Source organism: Rhinolophus sinicus, chromosome 14 (genome assembly GCF_057876585.1).
Source record: "Rhinolophus sinicus isolate RSI-liver-muscle chromosome 14, RSI-T2T, whole genome shotgun sequence".
In the NCBI taxonomy this organism is placed as follows: domain Eukaryota; kingdom Metazoa; phylum Chordata; class Mammalia; order Chiroptera; family Rhinolophidae; genus Rhinolophus; species Rhinolophus sinicus.
In genome coordinates this window covers 127,053,640-127,079,012 of record NC_142514.1, presented here as the reverse complement: position 1 = coordinate 127,079,012, position 25,373 = coordinate 127,053,640, and the positions used below count along the sequence as shown (strand labels likewise).

At 34.8% G+C, this 25,373-nt stretch overlaps 1 protein-coding gene across 1 annotated transcript; it reads right to left on the bottom strand.

Moving 5' to 3' along the window:
• Positions 1-18: 18 nt before the first annotated feature.
• Positions 19-24,688, bottom strand: CHORDC1 (cysteine and histidine rich domain containing 1). Its single transcript, XM_019739638.3, has 11 exons — positions 24,477-24,688; positions 20,677-20,726; positions 17,259-17,315; positions 16,117-16,274; positions 10,711-10,814; positions 9,993-10,051; positions 5,805-5,875; positions 4,746-4,851; positions 2,808-2,927; positions 2,312-2,374; positions 19-2,075 (listed from the first exon to the last, which is right to left on the bottom strand). Exons 1-11 carry the CDS (start codon positions 24,538-24,540, stop codon positions 1,929-1,931), a joined length of 999 nt encoding a protein of 332 aa, XP_019595197.3. The 5' UTR covers positions 24,541-24,688; the 3' UTR covers positions 19-1,928.
• Between the last annotated feature and the right edge of the window lie 685 nt (positions 24,689-25,373).

Sequence of the window (25,373 nt, the reverse complement as noted above, 5' to 3'; positions counted from 1 at the left end):
TATTTCTAGAGAAACAACTCAATAAAGCTAATCACTTTTATTTTTATGACAGATTGTAAAATGTAAAAATACTCTACCTAATTATAACTGTGTCTCTTCATGTATGAGTCAAAGATAAATATCATTTAGATTTTTATCTGGGAAACAAACTCAGAGGTACACAGAAATAAGAAAGTAAATAAAGGGTCACTAATGCAACTAGATTAAATATGTAAGCTACATCTTAAAAAAACAACAACAGTCTGTCCTTTTAACTAACGATTAGGTAAAAATCCACTTACGTTAAATAATAATTCAATAGCACATGAGATATTGCCGCAAGAAGGAAACATTAAAAAAGGTTACATTAATCATTACCTGACACCAAGTATCAACCTCTTCCCTAAACAATAAAGATTTCATGTCTCCAAATGGGCTCAGGTTCCTTAATTAAGAAACATCAACTTTTAAAAATTTAAATACAACTCAAGTATTATAAACCTATGTACTCTATTTGGGTCCAATTTTTATTGCCAAAAATTTCTTGCCGTGGTATTTTAATGTCGCGCAAGCCTGGTTGACAGATTTTTTATATCTTGTAACAGAGCAAAACCATTTAATAATTACATATCTAATAGCTATTTACTAAATAAGGGTTGTAGAATGAGATATACTAACTCTTTAAAATTTTAGTCTGCAAATTTTCCTTTACAAAAATTCCATTAATACCAAGAAAAGCAAAACACTGAAGGGGCTTAGCAAATAATTATTTTAATCTACATAAGCATAATTCATGCCCAGATTTATTAAGTTCTATGAGAGTTTTGGACTTCATAACATTTCTTATTTTTCATTTTCTTTGTGAGCTCTGCATTACCTCAAAAAGTTAACTTATCCTTTAACGGGTTCAATTAGCATAAATAATCGCATTCTGTGATACGTATTTAATGAAGTACAATATATAATCAACATTCACCTAGAATTGTGAAACTGTTCATGAAAACCTAAAAAAACCTCCAAAACAATTAAGCTATTTTATTTATTTAACATGTTGTCATAAAGCAAAGCTTAAATCGTTTTCTGATACTCTAATGTATTTCCATAAGCCTTTTAGTCTATAATTTTATAGTATTCCATCAGGGAGGCCAGATATGTATTTAATTTCTCTTTATATGTAATTAAAGATTGTAAGAGGGTGTAGCTATAATTCAGATACAATTTAGTCATAACATCATACCAAGACCTTATAAATAATAAAGAGATATTTAACATTATTGCTTAGTTTTATAAAATGGTAAATTTTAATCAAATTGACACCTCTATACCTTTGTTTCTTATACTCTTAAATCATACTGCTTGGCAAGTAATATAGGTATTGATATAGTTTTTTATTTCAATTAGTTGTAAACAAATTCTAATTTGTTAATCAATGCACATATTCCTCTTACTACACTACCTCAGAATTAAACCTCCCACAAAAAGTAACCGTCCCGAGTGGAAAAAATATTGCAGAGCTTTATCTCTTCTTTAAAGACTTTCAAGTATCATAGGAACACAAACTCATGAAAAAACTAATTAAAATTTTGACATTCCATCTTGCTTTACTAATTATGGAATAGAAAGAAGTGAACAAATGCTATTTTGTTTCTTGGCTTAACATAATATTACACTGAGAAATACTGTAACTGTTTATGAGCTATTTTCTAGCTTCTTCAAGTATAGGACACAACTAAGGGAGAAGAAATGAATAATCAATCTTAGGTAACTCAAAAGGAAAATGGGAGGCACAAAAAGATAAAATGACTTTGGCTTTTAAGAACCTACTGTTGACCCTGAAACACCAGATTCAACAGTAACATTAACAGAACAAAAGATTACAGCAGCAAGCCACCACATCACCACATACTAAGAATTCTGAAATAGGCAATCACTTTTTATTCCCTCTCAACTTATTCTGCTTTATCTTCTTTTTGTTTTTGCTGGTTTTTGGTTGCAGGCAATTCAAGGCTTGCCCACTGCATAGGTTCAGCTTTTCTCATGGTGATCTCAATCTTTGTTGCAGTCATAGTTACGTAACTTCGCTTTACATCAATCACCTGCAACACATTAAAGAGAATTACAGTAAACCTGTGTAGTTTTATTAGTTTTAGAGGAAAATACTGATCTTATGATAATAATCAAAAATCTAAGTCTCTAATGCCAATTCAACACCTAGATTTCAACTTTGTGGTAAGTTATATACCTACTTTGCATCAATTACTAAAGTACTGCCTTTTATTATATAAATGGTATTTTAAATTATAAGACAAAATTCTGCTGGATTAATACTTACACCCCATAATTTCACATTTTGATGAAATTCCTTCTCGCCTTCAAATACAATGTGCACATTTAACTGAAAAAGATACAGAAAGTTGAGTGATCAAATCCAAATTGAAGGTTTGACATAAAACAATTATAAAAAAGAAAACATTGATAAAAATCATTTAAGCTATTTTAGGAAATTGCCAACATTGTAATTTTTTACTTGAGAAAACCATTAACGGAAAAAGAAAAATTAACTTGAATTTTCACACTGAGAACTAAGTACTGTATTATTTGATAAATCTTCTAGGCTACTACAGTATCTCCAGAATGCTTTAGAAATAACTTTATTATGCACAAATTTTCATTTAAAATAACTTCTGTGAAACTAATTTCAAAATTTTTTCAAATGGGAAAGATTAAAAGATCTTATCTTAAAATCAGCTCAAGCAAGAACAGTATTACATTAACATAACTAATAATGTATAAAGACAATTTTACTGAGAGATATTTAGTGTACTTACCAATGTACTATTTGCTACTACTTGACTAAGTTCTGGAAGTGAATTCTTAGCATATACTGAAATGGTGACTTCACCCCCAGTCTGATGCCAGTCATGTCTACATGGAACAACTTTCTTCCCCTGTAATATAAGACAAACTTTATGGATCTACAAAGTGGCACATAATTAACCTCTTTGTAAGAGGAATTTGATGAGTCTAATTGGGAAGAATTACCAGGTGCTACTGAGCCCTTAACGTTTTTAAAGGCAAACTTCTATAGTTATCATCAATAAGTTTAAACAAAATATATCATAATACAAAGAATCTTTTATAGTTTTATGATTTGATAACACACTTATTCCTTCCATTTGATTTTTTTCTTTTAGGGCCACAGTATTAATATACACTGAAAAATGCAACTTAAGAACTCCCTACGAAACTTTCTCCAATTTTAACACTCCACAATCCACTAAGTACAGTCATAAAAACATTCTTTGAAGATTGAAGTGAGAAAGACATTTGCTTAGGGGGATACACCAGACAATATCTTAACCTCATGCAAGGAATCTTCCATTTATTTTCTACAAATTGGAACCTGCTATTGTTATTGAATACTCATTTTCCTCTCATAATACATGCAGAAAAAAAGAATTCGTGGAAGCAATATTTTGATTACTATTATCGAAATAATTATTACCTATCGGTGTTACATTGCTATATCAGTAATATTTTGAAGAAAAAAACAAACTGATTTGTTTTATAATGAGGGTTAGTCACATCATGCAGGAAACTATAAGGCACTCCTGTTGTAAAAAACAGTATTTACATTTTGGTACAATTGTACTAAATTTAAGTGATTTCTTGTATCACTTAAATTTTTTTGCTCCTAGCTACTACTGGCTTAGACACTTAATACTTGGTAAGTGCATGCATTAAAAAATAACAAAAACATTTCATCAAGAATTATAGTCTGAAAACTTTTGCATATAACAGAAAACAACAGTTTATGTTTTCAAACTAAATATTTCAATCTTTTGGAACACGGAGAAATTACAGGGAGACTTCCTTTTTTGGTAATAAAACATTCCTAGAAGTTTCGTGGTAGATGAATTATTATAACTTGAGGGGTGTATTTATAATCTCCAACCACGTGTTATTAAAAATTGGAAATTATAGAATACTCAAATGTAGAATATGAATCCCTAAAGCAATGTGAAAATTTACAATTATTTTAGAAGTTAAAAGACACATATGCTGAAGAGTTCATTGCCTTGGGGTTATTAATGCCAAATACAACACATAAAAATAATTTATTATAAAACACATTAATAGATATCAAGCACTTATTTAGTAATAAATTGCTTTCCTTCTTACAACTTAATGGGATTTGGGGGAATTATATACAGAATCACAAGTCTTTTTAAAAACTGTCCAGGGAAGTAGAAACTGATGCTTTCTTTTTTCTGTTGATAGACTTCCTGTAGCAAGCAGAGACTTTCAAAACAATTTCAATAAACAAGTCTGCAATCCTCCTCTCTGGCAACTAGATTGAAGTGTTTGTGCATCTGTAAATGGCTAAATGAAGTTCTAAGTGGCCAAAAGAAAATCATAGGTCTAAGTGATCAATAACATCAAATGAGTAGAAAAGTGCTTTTTATAAAACAAAAGGTGGGAATAGGCCATGGAATTACAGAAAATATGTTCCAATTATGATAGGCTTAAGTATTTCACAAAAACCTATATGCTTGCATGGAAATACACAATGGCTATTTTGATCATGCTCTGGAGCTTGCCCTTAATTTCAGTTTTTTTGTGTTTTTTTTTATGACCCATCAAAACTTTACTATGTGAGGGAGAGAAAAACTTTTTTTAAAATCTGAAGACAGAATAATCTAAAATCTTTTAAGAATGACTCAGCTGAATACACCGTAATGTGTTATTTTGAAAAGGTTACTTACCGTATCCTTTGCAGTCCACACATGTTTCCCTGTTGTACAGCCCTCTTGGGCTAAAAATGTATTAAAATCAGAAGTTTTTCTTCTACAACAGCTCCAGTATTTCATCCTTTAAAAAAAATCAAAGGAGATTTTCAGAAATAAAATCTCACAACCAATTAAGCCCAGAAGTATTACAGAGACACGTGCAGTTAAAAAATTCAATAAATAAGTGTGCAACTTCAGTATCTTACAAGTGTCTAAGTTACCTATTAAAACTATCAGCAGGCTAATAATTTTAAAACCAGAATGCCAATTATAGCAATTCTGGAGTTCTTGAATAAAGAAACTTAAAACCATCACATAATTCTCAATCAGTTTTTTACCAATAGCTCACATTCCTGTGTCCTCACGAAGCTACCAAAAAGTAATATGACCAAAGATTTAAAATCCTCACATTCGAATAACCCAGGAAAGTGAGAACATGCAAACAAACTGAAAAATAATGTATATACACATCTTGTGAAGGACAGTCCCAAAGTAAGCAAATCCCACTATTGTGAAAAATCTAATACTGGAAGACAAAAATTACACAGTAAAACTTTCGGTTTGAATTCTGAAGGACACTGGAAACAGAGTGGAAGATTTTAACATGGTACTGTGTTTTTATAAACTACAGGGTAACATAGAAGAGAGGCTCTCAACAGAGGGCTGTAGAAAAGTATGGGTTTTCTTGGATGCCACAATGTTGGTGTCTTAGTGCCTCAGGGTCAAAAATTCTCAATGTCCTACAATGCGCAGGACAGTCCTTCAAACAAAATACTATTCAACCCAGAGTATCACATTGAAATATAATGGAATAAGAAGAAAACATAAAGTTTGAATCACAATGGCCACTTAACTATGATATTGTGTCAGTTTCTCACGTGTAAAAAGAAGACAAAACCCACATTTCTGGGATATTGTAAAGATTATAAGACAATGTAAATAAACTAATTAAAATGCATGGCAAATAATGTTTAAAGGAATATTAACTTTTCTACCCTCTACCATGAAAGTTTTAATTAGTCATGTATAAGTTACCCTTCATGGAAAATAGGTACTCCAGAATGATACACACAGACTTCTTCTAGACTCTGTAGATCCTGATATGTCTAAAAGAGAGAAAAAAATTAGCTTCATATCTCAGTGTTATGTTTCATACACATCTAGTATTGGTGACCTCTATGAATTATGAAAATGCTCAAGAAATAACAAAAATTACCTAGAACATTCATAAAGTCACCCTAGGCCATTCCAATAAGAAATGAAAAATGGCTTCTTTTTGTATATGCTTAAGTGCCAGTTCCCTATGAAAAAGGCAAACAGAAAAGTAGGCAATAAGATGTATTAAAGATGCTTTCAGACTTTTGGGTTTTAGGTCACATCCAAGCTTATTCAGGTATTTTAATTTACAATACAACATTAAAACCAAGAGATTTGTAATCTCAACAGAAATAGTTACAGCATGATTTGTGTCCATCAACTCCGTATGGGCATTATGAATTAATATGGAAAATCTAATAAGCAAATCTGTAAGTTCTAGAGTGATGATTTCTTATCCTTATGAAGGAAAAAAATGAACTGCAGACAGACAGACAGACAGACAGACACACACACACACACCCCAACCCCCGGAGGTGCCAAAAAAGTGTATACACATTTTAAGAGATGTTATCTATGTATAACTTTTTGAAGTTGAATTGAATTACAGTAGCAATGTGTAGTTTGACAGTTCGCTCAAAAAATGGCATTAATCAAAAGTCACCAAGAGACAGGCAGGAAAGTCAAAGACAATGGTGGAAGCACAGCTGTCGTTCTAGGAGTGCAACATTATTTGAAGTGGTATTTGAAATTCGAGAACATTGTGGAAATACAATGACAATGGAGAAGTGAATATGCAACAGAACCTCCAACACGCCTAATAACTGCACGCATTCGCGGTAAGTTTGAGGCGCATAGTACTGTGTGAAGAAACTTGAACAGCATGAGCAGCGATACAAGTGGACACTTTGGTCAACGTTGCTCAAGCAGTAGTTTGCCGTAATCAAAATTGTCTGGATGCTGATGGTAACTACTTTGAGCACCTTTTGTAACTGCAGAAGTCAAACGTGACTTGTATTCATTTTTTATTGGTATATATTATTACAATTTTAATAGTTTTTTCCTTTCTTAAAATGTGTATCCATTTTTGGCACCCTCTGTATATATCCAGGGTTTGTCTGGAAGATCTGGGCCCTATTGCTGCTGCTGTAGGTGAAGGCTCTACAGATGAATTCACAAAAAGGTATGTTAATAAAACACAGATGCAGCCAGTAGTACACTTTTCTCTCTACTTGGGTATTTATTGCAACCATCTACAAGTACAGAAAATAAAATTCTGTATGTTTACTTTTTGTAAATCCAAAGTACTGAGTGTGTGTATCTCTTAAAGATATTCCATAAGTACATGAAACTCAATATGCTAGATTCTGAATTTATCACTGTTACCCCCCCAAATCTCCTATTTGTCTTTCCACCTTATTTGATGGCACCATATCCAGTCTCCCAAAGCAAAATTCTGTAAGTCCTCTTTAATTTTTCCTCTTCCTCCATCCATATGTAGTCTATCACAAAACTGTCAATTTGACTTAAAAATATGTATCAGTTTAATTCGCTAATCTTCCTCATGATCATTAGAAGATTTTAGGTAATGAGGCTATACTAACATTCTAATTCAAGGCCCTAAAGTAAGCACAGTTCTTAAATAGGACACACAAAGCACTGGTCATAAAGGAAAAGATGGACAAACTGGATTTTATTAAAATTAAGGCACCTCCGTTTATCAAAAGCCAGACTGTTAAAATGTACAGTGTCTCTCTCTGACAAAGAACTTTTAGCTAAAAAATAAAGAATTGCTAAAATCAATAAGAAAAAACTAACTTAATAAAAAGATAGGTAACCAATTTTGGACATGCCACAAAAGCTATCCCAAATGGCCAATAAACATACAGAAAGGCATTCAATCTAATCATCTCGAAAATGCAAATTAAAACCACAATGGGAACACTACACACTCACCAGAATGGCAAAAACATAAGACTGGTGTAGAACAAATTAAACAAGCCACATAAACTGCTGGTAGGAGTGTAAATACAATCACTTTGGAAAACTATGTGGAAATATCTGAAAATATACACATTATAATCCAGCAATTCCATTTCCAGTTATATCTCTAATAGGAATGTGTAAATGTGCCAAAGGTCATGCACAAAATGTTCACAGTATATTTAATCAAAAAAAAATTTAAAGGACAGTAGAAACGATAAACTGATTGGCACATTCAAACAACGGCATGTTTTAAAACAATGAAAGTGAACACACTATGTTAATAAAATATGCAACAAAGATAATGCTAACACTTAATTAAGCAAAGGAAAACAGACACAAGGGTACTTGTCCTATGATTCTATTTACATTAAGTTCAAAAATAGGCAAAACTAATCTACGTTGATAGAAAAATGTGGTTGTCTTTGGGAGAAGAAATGAGTAGGCATAAAGAGGGCTCTACTTTGTGAAAATCCCTTGATTTATAAACTTGTATTTGGATACTTTTAAATGTTATATTTCAGTGAAAAAGATTAAAAAATGTCTTTAATGGCCTCCATAACCTAAATGCTAGTCTAACTTTTGAGCATTATAAAAGCCTTTCAGGATCTGGCCCTTACCTATCTCTTTCAATCTCAATATCACACCATTAAATTCTGTACCATTATTAACTATTTATTGTTTGCTATATACTACTGCTATCACCTCTGCTTGGGATACCCTTTCCTTTTTCAGTCCATTTACAGAACTGTCATTTGTTTTTCAAAATTCATTCGGTACACCTTCTATCTGCTCTTACTCTACTACCCTACTACCCCAAGAATTAATCATTCTCTTTTATCTACTACTTCTACCTTATACACATGAATACTTTTGTTTCCATTCCTAAATGAGCAAGGTGATCTCAAACTTAACATTAGGGAAAACTACAAACCTGCTCACCCCAATCCCATCTTCTACTTCTCTGTTAATGGTGTCACTGATCACCTAGACGCTAGAGCCACAAGCCCCCTTCCACTACTTCCCGTTCTTTACTAAGTCCTGCTAACATTTCCAACTATCATTCATTCTACATACATTTACCATGTGCCAGGCACTGCTCTAAGCATTCATATTACAGTAAAGAACAAAACAAAATCCTTTTCTTGTAGACCTTGCATCAGATTGAACAGATCACAAGTAAAATAAATATGCAAAATAAGTAGTATGTCATAAGGTGACAAGTGCTATGCAGAAAAACGTAGTGAGAGTGGAAATGTTGGAGGGTATAATATTTTACATACAGTAGGTAGGAAAAAGCCTCACTGAGATGTGTGATTATATCCCACATTTAATCACTTCTCAAAAACATACCCTCCAATCCCATTCCCTGGCCTTCCACACTCTTCTCCAATCCTAGAAGGTTTCTTTCTTCCAATTCCACTCCTGCCATACTATATTTGCAACTTAGCAGCAAACACATATTTTTAAAACCCCCTCCTAAAACAAATTAATAGCTTCACATTATACTTAGAACAAAGACCAAAGCCCTCGTGAAGCTTGTAAGGACCTCCATAATCTTGCCTACCTCTCTTATCCACCACTTACTGATACATCCTTGACCAAGCCCCACACTGATCTTTTTCATAATTTCTTTAAAAAACAAGCTCGAAAGATATAGATACTACTCCCATATCTATTCCAAGGTTTACATAACTCATCCACTACATTATTCAGATTTCTGATTGTGTTACCACTTCAAAGAGGACTTCTCTGACAATCTATCTCTTCACTCTATCTCCTTGTCTTCATAAATACCTGAATTCATAATCAATTACCTATTTGTTGTTTTTCTTCCTAAACTAGATCAGCCTCGCAAGAACAGAGATTTTTGCTTTAATACGGTATCCCCAGGCTCCAAAACAACGCCTGGCACATATTGAGTGCTCAGTAAATGTGACTGAATGACATTTATTTCCAACATTTTATCAGATATGATGCTCCTCAAAGATAGTCTCTTATCCATGTTCATAGCCCTAATTCATAGCATAGTGCCCAACACGTATAGGCACGCAAATGTTTGTTGAAATGAGTCAGTAAATTGCACTTTCTTTTCAAAATTAAAATTTTACTTCCATGATTTAACACAAATTTTACAATATGTACCTTTGAACACCCTCCATTTTTACATGAGGTCCCAATCTTAATTTCATCACTGTTTTCTTCTGAAACAAAGAAAAAAAAATCAATTAGAAACATTAAAATAGAACACTTGACTGTAGTAGCATTCTTCAAAAGGAATCTTTTCCTTAACACAAATTTAAAAAATAATAATCTAAATACAAAAATAAAAAAAAACCCTGACACTTTAAAACAAGTTTAAGTAACTAAGTTTTCTCTGTGACCTTTCAGGTAATGTATTTAAAAAGGTAACAAGAAACCAACTATTGTGATTAGGTTTTGCCTATATCCCCAAAATGATATCTGACATATTTCTATAACACAATACTATATCCAATATTAACCTTAGGAAAGAGAAATCATGAACAGGTACTTTCCTCCCATGGGATCAGGTATAGAATCAGAGAACACTGAATATATTTTATCTCATGCACAAATGAAACATTTACAATTATCAAAGAAATTTAACTCACTGTTAAAAAGTAATGAATCAAAGAAAGTAAAAAGTTTTAATTAACAGGCTCTCATTATGAATATACCACATATTCATTCTGTGGTATTACTAGCATTTAGAAAACAAAAATAAGCTCTTTACTACAATTAGCTACTTTTTCATATTTATATTCAGTAAATTATATGGCTCCTGTCTCTTTTAAATAATTAATTATATAAAAAAATTGCAAAATACGAAACAAAATCTTACCTTTCTTATTTTCTTCATTACCTGATGACAGTTTAAGTTTATCAAGTGCTTGTTTTAGGGAGGCAGATACTTTTAATTCCAAGGTTGTCATTGGTTCATCTGGGCTAGAGAATTTTGAAACTTTATTACCATTATTGATACACCAAAATATTTCTTTGTACTAAAAAATAAATATACTTAAAGAGTCTAATTATGAAAAGAGGCCAAATGCCTTGTAAATGAACTATTCCCATTAAAAAGTATTTTACAAACAACCGCTACAATGTACCGACATTGCTAAGCTTTAACTGAAAAGATTCTGATATTAAAATATTAAGCCTCAAATAATCATGTTATTGCTCACACATGAAATTACTCAACAGTAGGGCAAATGGGAAGGAAATAAACACTGGGAATTCAAGTTTGTCAAGATGAGTAACTCCAAGGAAGGGACCATGATGTAATTTTATATTCCTGGACTGAGTAAAATGCTGAGCATATAATAAACAAGCAATAAATATGTACTAAGTGAATCCATATTCCTACTGGTGGAGATAAATTATGTTGTGTGCACACTGGTATACACATCTATAAATTCAGCTGCAGTTGTATCACAAGGCAATTTTAGTGCAGCTGAAAAATACAGTAATAACAGTATCCTCTAACGTTTCATAATGGTTAAGTGTTATATGTAAAATTTTTTAAGGCCAGCCAGTAAGTATTAAGAATAAATGGAGCAATAAAAATAGAAATCCTAGGTTATTCTACACCTTTAATAAAATAAAACTACTGATGTAGGAAGTATTAACAAAGTACATAAAAACCTATATCCTCATAATCTCTACAATACCTCCAAATGAATTTAGGATAAAACGTTTAATTTCTTTCCTTCGTCTTAAGTAAAACAGTAGTCCACATTAAAAAAACAAAATTAACTCATATTGTCAATTATAGTATTATAGACTTCACTATAATACTTAAGAATGAGCCATGCCAGAATCGTCTTTTTCTGATAATTTTTTTAATGGGCAAATCAGCCAACAAGGCATTTGATTAAGTCTCTCGTGTTTATGAATAAGGTGAAGATAAAATAAAATCATTCTAAGAAGTTTGGTTAATGAACAAATAAATATAGGAATGTCTCTTAGGGTTCTTATCTTGATTTGGTATTACTCAATATGCTGTAAGTTTATTAGAGCAATAGAGAAAAACAAAGGAAAACAGTAAGTCCATAGTGTGAATAAAATACCAACAGGGACCATATCTGAGGTTAAAATCTAGCTGTTTTTTAATTCCTGTATTTTGGTTCTAAAATACTGAAGTGCAACATAAGAAAACATGGTATAACAGTGGTACCCAATATGCATGTGTGGGAAGGTAAAATTAAAATAAGGTCTAGTTCATCAGAAAGTGAGTATGAGGAGTCTATAATTCTACTGAAAAATGATCAAAAGGTATTTTAAAAGTACTTTAACAGATATGCCATCTAAATCAAATACGTTAAAAAATTGTCAGCGATCCCTGACAGACATAGATGCAAAAATCCTCAGCAAAGTGTTAGCAAACCAAATTCAACAATACATTGAAAAGATCATATACCATGAATAGGTGGGATTTATTCCTGGGATGCAAGGTGGTTCAATATCCACAAATCAATTAACGTGATATATCACAGAAACAAAATGAAACATAAAAAGCAAATGATCGTATCAACAAATGCAGAAAAAGCGTCTGACAAAATCCAGCATCCATTTATGATAAAAACTCTCAGTAAAATGGGAATAAAGGGAACATATCTCAACATAATAAAGTCCACATATGACAAACTCACAGCTAACATCATACTTAATAGGGAAAAGCTAAAAGCAGTCTTCTTAAGATCAGGAAAAAGGCAAGCATGTCCATTTTTACCACTTTTATTCAACATAGTATTGGAAGTCCCAGCCACAGCAATCAAGAAAATAATCAGACAAGAAAAAAAGTTGGAAAGGAGGAAGTAAAACTGTCATTATTTGCAGATGACATGATACCATATATAGAAAACCCTAAAGATTCCACCAGAGCTATAAAAACTGGATAAATGAATTTAGTAAAGTAGCAGGATACACAATTAATATTCAGAACTCTGTATTTTTATATAGCAACAACAAATTATCAGAAAGAGAAATTAAGAAAACAATCCCATTTACAACTGCATAAAAAAAACAAAAACAAACAAAAAAACAACCCCCCACAAAAAAAAACCAAAAACACACACCAAACAAACAAAAAACAACCTAGGAATAAATTTAAGAAGGAAGTAAAAGACCTGTACTTGGAAAATTATAAGACACTGAAGAGAGAAATTAAAGAAAGCATATAACATCTCATGGATAGGAAGAATATAGATAAAACATCCATACTACCCAAAGCAATCTATAGATTCAACGCAATACCTATCAAAACACCAATGACATTTTTCACAAAACCAGGACAAATAATCTGAAAACTTATATGGAAGCATAAAAGACCCCGGATAACCATGGAAATCCTGAGTAAGAACAAAGCTGGAGGTATCACGCTACCTGATATCAAACTATACTACCAGGCCATAGTAATCAAAACAGCATGGTATTGGCATATAAACAGACACATAGATCAATAGAACAGAATAGAGAACCCAGAAATAAATCCATGCCTATATGGTCATTTAATCTATGGCAAAGGAAGCAAGAATACACATTGGGGTAAAAAACAGTCTATTCAATATGTGGTGCTGGGGAAACTGGAAAGATACATGCGGAAAAATGAAACTGGAGAACCTTCTTACTCTGTACACAATGGATTAAAGGCTTAAATGTAAGACCCAAAACCGTAAAACTCCTAGAAGAAAACATAAGCAGTAAATTCTCAGAGATTACCCTTAGTAATATTTTTACTGATATAGCTCCTCGGGCTAGACAAACAAAAGGAAAAAAACAACAAAAGAAATGGGACTACATCAAACTAAACAGTTTTTGCACAGTGAAGGAAACCATTAACAAAATGAAAAGACATCCTACTGAATGGGAGAAGACATTCACCAATAATACATCGGAAAAGAGGTTACTATTCAAATTTATAAAAAACTTATATATAACTCAACACCAGAAAAAGATAATCCAATTAACAAATGGGCAGAGGACCTGAACTGACATTGCTCCAAAAAGAACATACATATGGCCAATAGACATATAAAATGCTGTTCAACATCACTAATACTCAGAGAAATGCAAATAAAAACAATGAGATATCATCACTTCATACCTGTCAGAATGGCCATGACCAATAAATCAACAAACAGCAAGTGTTGGCGAGGATGTGGAAAAAAGGGAACCCTGGCACACTGTTGGCGGGTTAGCAAATTGGTGTAGCCACTATGGAAAACAGTATGGAGGTTCCTCAAAATATTAAAAGTAGAACTACCTTATGACTCAGTAACTCCACTGCTGAGTATTTATCCAAAGAAATCCAAAACACTAATTCAAAAAGATATGTGCACCCCTATGTTAACGGCAGAGCTATTTACAATAGCCAAGATATGGAAACAACCAAAATGCCCAACAACAGACGACTGGATAAAGATGTGGTACATACAAGGTGTGATCAAAAGATAGTGAATGTTTAAATATAAAAAATTTATTACAGTAAAAGACACATTGCTATTAACCCCCCTCAGAATACTCCCCTTCACTTCAATCATACTTATTCCATCATTCTTGCCACTTTCTGAAGCAGTTCTGGAAGTTCTCTTTCGTGAGTATCTTTACTTCATCCTCCATCATGACAACACTCCATGTCACATATCACTCTGGTTCGGCAATTTCTGTCAAATAAAAACATTACGGTGTGTCCTCATCCACCTTCTTCACTGGATCTGGCTCTCCCCCAAAGTCAAAATGACTATGAAAGGAAAATGTTTTGAATTGATTCAGGACATCGATGCGGCCACAACAGCTCAACTAAAGACACTCATGAAAGAGGACTTGCAGAACTACTTCAGAAAGTGGCAAGGACTATGGGGTAAAAGGAATATTTTGACGGAGATTAATGGCAATGTGTCTTTTACTGCAGTAAGTTTTTTAAATTTAAAAATTTTTAAAAGATCACACCTCATGTACACAATGGATTAATACTCTGCCATAAAAAGGAATGAAATCTTACCATTTGCGACAACATGGATGGACCTAGAGGGTATTATACTAAATGAAATAAGTCAGAATGAGAAAAACAAATACCATATGATCTCACTTATATGTAGAAACTAAAGGACAAAATAAAGAAACAAAACAAAGACTCATAGATACAGAGAACAAACTGATGGTTACCAGATGGGAGGGGGGTTAGGGGACTGGATCAGAAAGGTGAAGGGTTTAAGGACAAATTGCTAGTAACAAAATAAGGTATGTAAAGTACAGTATGGGGAATACAGTCAATAATATTGTAAACACTATGTATAATGTCAGGTGGATACTAGATGTATTAGGAGGATCACTTTATAAATTATATAAATGTCTAACTACTACGCTGTACACATGAAACTAATACAAAATAATACTGAAGGTCAAGTATAACTGAATAAAGAGCACAGGGATGCAAAGTACAGCATAAGGAATATAGTCAATAATATTGTAGTAACTGTACACTGTCAGGTAATAGACTCTTAGGGTTATCACTCTGTAAGATACATAAATGTTCAATCATTATGTGTTTTGTACACCTGCAACTAATATAATATTGTATGTCAAAAGTAATCGACAAATAAATTTTTAAAAGTTAAAACAAAAAGAACTTGTCAGTGTAATGAGATTAACAGTTTTCAGGGCATCTGAAAGTAAACGATGAGTGACTAGGCTTGTTCTAAGTGGCAAAATATGAACAAATAAAAATTTGGCTCAATACACATGAAAATTATACACTGATTTAGTAACAATATAATGGACTTTGAAATAAAAGCAAATTCTTCTTCACTAGAATTATTTGAACGAAAACTTAAATATTCTTCTATTAATAATGTCCTAGGAGATATTCAAGAAACAGTAGAAAAATGGAAGGGAGGACCTCTACATTCTTTTTCAACTCAAACTCATTCTCTGATAAGGACAATTCCTTTACAGAATTTTACTATGCCACAGTAGAAAAGATACAAGCCCTGGCACAAGAAGGATGCATGGCTTCCCTAGTCTGCCATAATTATAGTGGTACAGTGAGCAAATCAGCAATGAAGTTTACTGTGTACATGTCCTCAAGCTGAGGGGGGGGATATAAAGGAAAGGTCTATTTAAAGGAAAATCAAATGGTTCAATAGCTAGTGACTACATAAAAGGTACAAATGGTAATATTCCAAATCATAAAGGGAAATTCCATAAACAATAATGTGACAATAATATGCAACTGTAAAAAATGTACCTTGGCCTCTTTATTGCTTCTACTGGTTTAGGGGCTTGAATGATGTGCTCCTGAAACTTGGGTTTCAATTCAGATAGTTCTTTCTTCTCAGTAGTCTTGACTTCAGGTTTGACGGGCTCAGGTGGCTTTTCACTATTATGTCTACCTTTTGTACAGCCCTGTTAGTGAAAGGTACTCATTATGAGTTATCCTATCATCTATTTCACATGCCATGAAAGTAATACTATTTTTCAATTCTTTATTAATAAAACCTATTGCATGTTTTCTCCCCTTGTAACACATTAACTTATTTTAAGAAACTAAAAATAGGACTCCAAATTTGTTATTTTTATAAGAGTTATTACATTTGAATAATGCATTAAAAATATTTGTAAAACACTTCATAAACATCTACTTAACTATTAAACGTAGCATAAACTTGTTTATAGGTAACAAACTCTGGAGACCTTACGAAGAGAATTCTACAAACTATTTATAAAAAAGGGTCTCAATTTGATTCCTAGTTCTGCTACTTACTAGCTACATACCTGGAGGAAGTTAATTAGTCTTTTTAACCTCAGTTTCTTCGTCAGTAAATGGAGATAATGGCACTTAAGATATTTTCTGAGAGGATTAAAACAATAGAATACTTGGCACATCTGGCAGGTGGCAAACATTCAATAAATGCCAGCTACCTTTTCCATATTCCATTGAGTAATATGTAATTTTAACATTTCTGAAATCATAAGATCAATGGCATGTTATTTAATCAACAGCTTTAGTTTTTTTTCTTAAGGGCACACAAAAGAATGATACACTTTGATGATATCTTAGATTTGGTAAAACATTATCGTTCCTAACTGAGTATGCATTAAATTTTTGCCTACCACCTTCCTTCTTCTTTATGTTCTTCCAGGACTACTCACATCAAATACAAAGCAAAATTAAGAAGTGGGTAATACGTTAAAACCTTTAATCTCTAAAACAGAAAAATTCCTATTGTAAACACTGTAGCAAGGAGGTGAGCTCCATTTTAAAAGAAAGGTACTATCTGCAAATTAATAGGGACTAGTCAATAGATGTCCAAAATTAAACTTAAATTTGGAGCTTCCCAGAATATGTAGTTTTTAGGAGATAATCTAGAAAAAAAAACCAATACTTACTACAATGCTTAAAAAATCAGAAAAATCAGTTGTTCTCCTCTTACAGCAAGACCAACCCTGTGAAACATAAGAAAATAAAAACTGAAAACATTATTTGCATGAGAACCACAACCCAGTAAAACACTTTATTTGCACTTATCGCCTTGAATCCCAAAGTGACTTGCATATATATGTATTTCAGTTTTGAAATGTTGTAAATGATTCAGCTAATCAAGTGAAATGCTTTTTAGTCTGATTTAAAAAAAAACACAAAAAACTAATTAACCAATGTTAGAAGTGATGTGTGTTATGATCTATCATGAAAGGAAGCACCTTAAAAATAGGGGGACAGTTGGATGGCTCAGTTGGTTAGAGCGTGAGGTCAGAACAACAGGGTTGCCGGATCAATTCCCACATGGGATGGTGGGCTGTGACCCCTGCAACTAAAGATCGATTGAAAACCACGACTGGACTTGGAGCTGAGCTGCACCCTCCACGAGACTGAAGGACAACGACTTGGAGCTCAAACACACTGTTCACCAATATTCCCAAATTAAAAATAAAAAGTTAAATTGTCACTTTTTTTTTTTTTTAAAAAAAGGGAAACAGAAATTGCTTTTGCTATTAAAAATAGTAATTGATTTTTATAGAACATTTTATAATTTCTAAAAACATACTCGCACATTTTAAAGGATCTGGGGAGTAAGTGAAGTGCTTTACTTTAAAAATCCATTAAGTCAGAGATAATTATAATTCAGTTTCTAAACAAACTTATTGTAGCTGTTCCTCAACAATAAGCTTTCTACCTATTTTCAGAACAACACAGATTAATTAGCAGCAGACTAAGCATTGTTAGATCTTTGTAAGCTAAATGATCTTTTTAGTGAGAAGCATAAAAATACAGAAATTGTAATGCAGTGTGTGAATACTGAACAAAATATAAACTGGCTTACCAAAAATGGCTTTAAGTTGTCACCTATAATTCCAGCAGCCTCAAGACTTAGGATGGCTCAAATACAGACTAAGGGCCAGCTTTGCACATATCCATTTGGACCTCACTGTTTTTCTCAATACACAGCTTGAAGAATTGGACAGTGTTTTTTTTTCACAATATGTACTTAAAGTTTTTTTTTTTTTAACAGAGGATGTTAAATATGCTGTAATTCAAATTTTCCTTTATTTTGAAATATAATCCTCTTTTACTTTGAATTGAGATATAAATAAAAAGTTATCATCTTAAATACAGGGTTTTATAAAATTGATAATATAGCCATCAGAGAAGTTATTCTATACAAGAAAAGTCTTTATTGTTTTAATCATATATGAAGAATTATATCAGGTATTCTGGGAATACTGGGATATATACATGATACAGACCAGTTATCTCAAATGCCAATCTGGGATCCATGGTAGTTCTCATAAAATGAGAAAATGATAAATTTAAGTGAGTATAAGATTGCTATCTTTTCTTAAGGATCGTCCTTTTCTCTGAATATTTCTCTTCTAATTTGAGTATTAAAATGTTCTTTCATTAATGCAATGTTTAACTTCTTCGTTAAACAGAAAATTGGCAACCACAGACACTATACTAATTGAATTTGTTTTTTTTTCCCTTCTCTGTTTCTCCCATCCCCACTCCGGTGCAAGCCGCTGTTCCTCAGTCTCGTTGTGTAGGACACAGCTCTCTGGCCCACGCTGGTATTATGAGCCTGCGCTCCTCCTGGCTGAGGCAGTCGGTAGCCAGTGGTCAGTCGGCTGCTCACAGCAGCTCACGGCAGCTCTCACTGGCTGCCAGCCACTCACGTTGGCCACCAGTTGCTCCTGGCAGCACAAGGTAGCCCACGGCAGCACACAGTAGCCCGTAGCAGCACACAGCAGCTCACGCTGACCTCTGGCTGCTCACGGCAGCCCAACTCCAGGGAGAGCGGTTGTTCACAATCTTAGCTGTAGAAGGCGCAGCTCCCTGGCCCATGTGGGAATCAAACCGGCGACCTCAACCTCGGTGCTCCAACCACCTTAGCCACTGGGCTGGTCCACTAATTGAATTTTTGTCTGAAATTTACTGGGCTGTGAAATCCAACAGTCTTGTAAATTCCAGATCTTCAAGAAATGTTTATGGAGATAATAATAAACAGTAGAATGAGAGAAGAAACAAAAATACTTCAAAGTAAAATCATTAAGATTGATGATTAAGAGTTGCGTAGTAAAAAAGAGCGATAGACTGAATGACTAGAAAGTCAGTGATATCATTACTCGCAGCAGCAAAGTTGAAAGGCAGGCTATTTTTGGCATAAGAGTTCACTTTAGAGACTGGTTTGTGTTTGTCAATGACACACATAAATGGAATTATGCTGTAGAAGTCATAGGCATTAGAAGTGACATTTAAGGAATAAATGAACTAATAAATGAGAGAAAATAGGAAGCCAAAGCCTGAAAAGTGAAGTATGTCCACAGTTAGGAGACAGGAGGAAAACATTACACTAAAAGAAAAAAGAAAAATGTACAGTAAGAAAAATAAACACGGACTAGATGGCAGTCCAGGAAAAACACAATGCCCCCAACCCTGCAAAGATAAATATTCCCACAGAACAAGTTTCCATCCCCATACATTTCTAAAAACGCTAAAAAAATGTTAAGCAGGAGTTAGGTCTCCACTTGCCCTATGGAATGTTTGTTCCGTTTTCCTCACTTAGTAACCAGATTAAAATAAACTTAGCTGCTTGTACATTTTTGTTTATACTTGGCTAGCTAACAAGTTAAATGCCAGAAACGTCCAACTAGTCTCTGAAAGGTATAATTAGAAACTCAAAGGGGATCAACGATATTTAGACATTTAAGACTATTTAGGTTCCTAAGAACAAGTAGCAGCATCTAAAACCACAGCAGAACCATACTGCAATATTTTCTTTTGAGATATACAATGGAAAATGTACCATATTATCATAAATTTTAGAAGATCAATAAACCCACCATGAAAAATCTGGTCAAACATTCTATTATTTCTCTAATTCTCCAGAACATCAAGGAAGTACAGGTGGCATCTCTTTTCAGTAAACTTACATGTCTGTCCTGATATTGGCACCGCTGTATTTATAACAATCTTTCCTAAAATGCAGGGCTGCTCTTATTATACAGCAGCTGTATGACAGACTGAGAGATTTAAGATTCAATACAACTGCTTTTATTTCCCCTCAAAATTATGAAAGTGAAGAAACGAGGGATATAAAAATGAGGACTGGGACAGAAATAACAATTTTATTACTGGAAGACCTTAACAGCACTATCTGCTGTTTCTTTACTGTTAGTGGAGCACTTGCTTAAAGCACCCCAAAACCGTCATTAAGAAAGCAGTCACAAACTGAAAAAATAAAAGATTTAGCATTACACCTCTAAATTTACTATACAAATATGAAGAGACTGAAATATATCAAGTTCTTACCTTTAATGCATCATGAAAAACTGGAACACCTGGGTGGTATGTGCAAGCATCTGGTCAAAAACAGAGAAGAAAAAAATGTCACTTTCTAATAAAGAAGTATCATTATTTCCTTCAGGTGTTAATATTTAATCTTTTCCCCAAATTCAGGTAATACTTTTCTTTTCCTTAAATATTCACTATTGCTCAAGTTTGATGCATGACACACTATGCTTAATATAACACTGTATTAAAAAAGTTAAAATTCCAATTCAAAAGTGATACCTATAGATAAACACAATACAAAATAGTTCAAATATAACAAATTACATTCTGTATTCCACTAATTTTTGTATTAGGTTGCTGCAAAAGTAACTGCAGTTTTTGCAATTATTTTTAACCTTTTAAACCGCAATTACTTTTGCATCAACCTAATAGTAAAATTTGTTTAGTACCAAACTCAAGCTCCAAGATTGTGCTATCATCTTTCAATTCTGTTTTTTTTTCAAAAATACTATCAAACTTAACCCTTTTGCCATGATGGTCAAATATATCTGAATGGGTATTTCCATCCACTGACTGTGGATAGAAACTTCCAGAAAGAAAGTTTAGGAAAACAGATGTACATTTTTCTGTTTTTGTGTTTCTCAAGAATAATAGAAAATTTTTACACACAAAAATAATGTCATTTATATATAAAGCAGCTCAAATTGTTATTATTAAATGCATAAAATAGTCAAATATCAACTTTTTGGTTTTTTTGTGGATTTCTGACACATTTTGAAAACAAAACTTGAAATCAACGCAGCAAAAGAGTTAAGTATTCTTTACGTGCACTGATCCATGTTACCCAAGGCTTACTAAAAAAATAAGAGCAGGTTCAAAATTTTAAAAACTGATGCTAATATCTAATTGCTAATTTAAGTTTCCTAGACAGGCGTCAACTCCTAGACACAAACTTCATTAAAAAGAAACTTAAGTTCTACAGTCTATTTTCAATGATTTGTGATTTTCTATTTCCTTATACTCCTCCTCATCATCAATTTTTACTTAACTCTTATGAAAATGGGCTTATTACAGTTTGCAGCATGGAGTATTATGTCTAAAAAATACAAGATAATAGACACACTTACTCCCTGAGGGAACCATGAACTTAGAAAAAACAAGTCAGCTCCACACCTGCACTATTTTCTTATATGGCTACTCTGCTCAACCTTCATGCCTACTTAGCTTTCAATTGTCTACAACCTCTGATTCCTGGTGTTGCCTTAAAATGATTAATTCCTGGTAAGGAAATCTCCCTACCCCCGTATTAATAACCAATATGGTTGCCTTAGTTAGTAACCAGGTGTTGTGTTACATAGATAATATGCTAGCGAATGCAAAGTGTCAAGTATTTTCATGGTACAATAAGTACACCCATGAATTAGAATTAAGCTATCAATTAAGGGTAGTAATGGAATTAAGGGCTGGAAAAAAGTAGACATGAATATGCAGAGGGCTATGAAGTTGAGCGAGGGGAACCAAAGCAGAGAACAGAGTATTTTTAAATACCAAATTTACAAATAGCCAGAGGCATAAAACACATAACGTGTAACACAGCAAGAGGCACAATAATAACTGTCAGTTTTGGCAGAATGGCAGCAGCAGTGAATCAGGTCTTAACCATACAATTATTATAGTATGAACAACATCAGAAATTCACTGCTTTCAAGAGTAAATAACAAGCAGATGGACATTTTCCTCTCTAGTCTCTATGTAAAGTTTATCAGCAGTTTGGCTTAAAGTAATATTTTATGGGTAAGAAGCTACAACATTATAGTTGTAGTGGTTAAGAGCCAAGGGCTTTTAACAGTGGGTCTGACCCTGGCTCAAACTTTGCCTCTGTCTCTTGGTAGCTGTTTCAGTTTCCTCGTATGCGTACCAGATTAAATAAAATACTGTTTGTGAAGTGGTACTTTTTCCAGAGTAACTATTTAACATATACAAGTTTCCAATCATGTTTCCTTTAAACTCATTTAGCTGTGTTTCAAACTAAAATGTCCTAACAGCTTAGAAGGGAGTCTCGTTATTTTAGTCAATACATAAGGTCAATCCTCTCCCATTGTATAAAACTCTCTTATTAACCAAGTCCACAGTTTGCCATTAACTCTTGTCTTCTACTCCCTATCTCCATTTGCTTAACTTTCCATTCAGTCAACCAACTTCCTTGGAGTATTTATTCTAAGTCTCTACAATAACTCCATTTGCTAAAGCAAATAAAGTTTCAGCTCCCTTACCAGCTGCATCTGGTAGCTGACCACACACAATCCCTGAGAATGTCCACTCCTCTGACTTTCCTGTCTCCCCTCATCTCTTTCCTAAGTACTGTACCATTTCACATACACAGGGCCAACTTCCAAAATGTGGCTTTATCACCTCTTAATTTTACGCTGGTATGTAACACCCTACAAATAAACATATTGTCCGGTACAGGGAAGCAATCAACCTTTTGCCTTTTTAGAGTACTGTGCAGACACTAAGGCAACTTACTTGTTACATAGACTACCAATAACAAAGCGCTTTAAAATCCTGCATTCCTCGATTACATCATTCACTGAAATCTCACTATTTTCCCAGTGAATAACTTCATATTAATATAAAATTGTCAATGACAGTAACTTGAGTATTGTATAAAGACTAGATTTATCTTTTCCTCAGAATCCTGCCAACGGTCTTACCATTTTAAATGTCACCAATTCACCTGTGCACTAAGATAAATATTTCAGACATCTCAAAGGTGAAAAGGATTTTAAAAGGCATCGGATTTAATCTCTTTCACAATGAAGAACAATGTTGCTACCATGCTGAACTCGGCTTCTCTAATATGCATACTTCATAGGAATGTAAAGATTAAAATGAAATAGTGCAATAAAGTGATAGACTGGCATACAGAAAAAACATCATAAATGCTACTTCTTTATCCCTTTCACAAATCGCAATCGAAGTTCATTGGTCATTTTCCATTTTTCATCGGGTCTAGTCACTACCTGTCACTTTACATCATTAACTCTACACCTTGGTCCAGTGGAGATAATTCAGTTATCCTGAAGATGGCATGGTATTAAAATTAGGCGGCGATAACAAAAATACCCAACACAAATACGGCTACTAAGCAAGTAAAGGAGAACCCATGTATCACCCACTGGGGCGCGTATATCAAAACTTCACAGCGTCAAGATATAGGACAATTTTCCTAACCAAGCGCACCTTTTTTCTTTTGAAAGTAAGTTTGTAAGAGGGGGTCGACCGAACACGCCGACAGTAGGCTTTCAGACCAACTTTTATACTAATAAAACGAGGCCGAACTTAAAATGCTAGGGTAACCCGCCCGCTGCCCAACCCTCCCACCTGTCCGTCCGTCCGTCCGTCCGTCCGGCTGTCACACACCCACTCTCCTGCACAGCAAATCAACCTCCGAGCGAGACCCGTCGCACCGGGTTGCCTCCTGCTTCCCCACAGAGCCCGCGTGGGGGTACAGAGGTGCTCCATCCCAGGCGAATCACTGGGTGAGAGCACGGCTGGGAAACACGTGCGGCCCCGGGGAGAGCGGCTCAGCGGGCTGCGGCGGCGGCAGACACCGTTACGGGCGCCGGCCCCGGGGCCCCGCGCACAAAGGACACGGCTGGCGGCTCCCAGCGCAGCCCAGGGCGGCCGGGAGGGAGCCTGAGCCGGGGCAGCGCGGCGACGGCTCGCGGGAGGACCCCGGGACACCGTCTGGCCCAAGGGCGTCCCCCGATAGGAGGTGGAGAGGGGAGGCCGGGCTGGCGGCGCTTGTCTCTTACCGTCGGCATTGATCTCGGGATCGAAGCGCTGGCCGCAGCCCCGGTTGTAGCACAGCAGGGCCATGTCTTTCCCCACCGGTGCCAGTCCGGCCCCAAAGCCGGCAACCGCAAGACGGTGCGTTGCCACCACCAGTCCGAAGTCTGGGGCGGCAGCCGGCTTCCGGAAACGACCGGTTTCGCTTCAGGAACCTTCGCGAATTTTCCGGTCGCGCAGGCGCAGAGGTGATGAGCAGAGACGGAGGAAGAGGCAGGAGGCGGGGCTCCAGCGGGGTCCTGTGGGTCGGACGCCCGCGGCGGGCGGCCGGGGCCGGAGGTGGAGCACCGCTATGCGTAGAAGACAAATCTTAAGGGCAGAAAGTGAAGGTACCCGAGGAGTGGCGGGCTGTCCAGATTCCTGCGCCCCTCATTGGTTGCGGGTCTCTCGCGAAGCAAGATGCTGCTGTCTCGGCTCCGCGTCCGAGCTGCCTCTTACTTTGGAGACTGATCACGCAGCCTCGGCGATGCTTGTCTCCTAGGTGCTAGAGAGTTTCAGTGCAGAATCCTCCCGTTTTTCCGCATCCTCTGCGTAGAACGTGGTTGCTTAGTAAAGGATGAGAGGGATGTTGGGCGACTCTCCCTGTGTGAGTTTGTCTCCACTGTCCTGATTCTGAAGCCCTGGAGAAATGAAGGCACTGGAAGCAATTTTAACAACTAATTGAGGTCAAGTCACTGAAAATACAAAGCATTTAGAGGTCAGACTATATAAAAAACGTATTGATCAAACACAGTGCTAGAAATGGTCGCTATTGTTTTAAGACCTTGGGGTGATTGTTGCTGTTTCATATTAGCCTCCATTTAATTAATTTATCGATACTTAATTTTCTAATCATGGAACCTTACTAAAGGTTTCATTAAATG

Bases quoted from the DNA above. Each gene is read 5' to 3' on its own strand.
- CHORDC1 (XM_019739638.3), bottom strand. From the start codon at position 24,540: ATGGCCCTGCTGTGCTACAACCGGGGCTGCGGCCAGCGCTTCGATCCC. The intron at 20,727-24,476 runs GTAAGAGACAAG...GTTTTTGACCAG, and splicing joins TCCCGAGATCAATGCCGACG to ATGCTTGCACATACCACCCA. The intron at 10,815-16,116 runs GTACATTTTTTA...AAAATTCTCTAG, and splicing joins GAAGCAATAAAGAGGCCAAG to CCCAGATGAACCAATGACAA.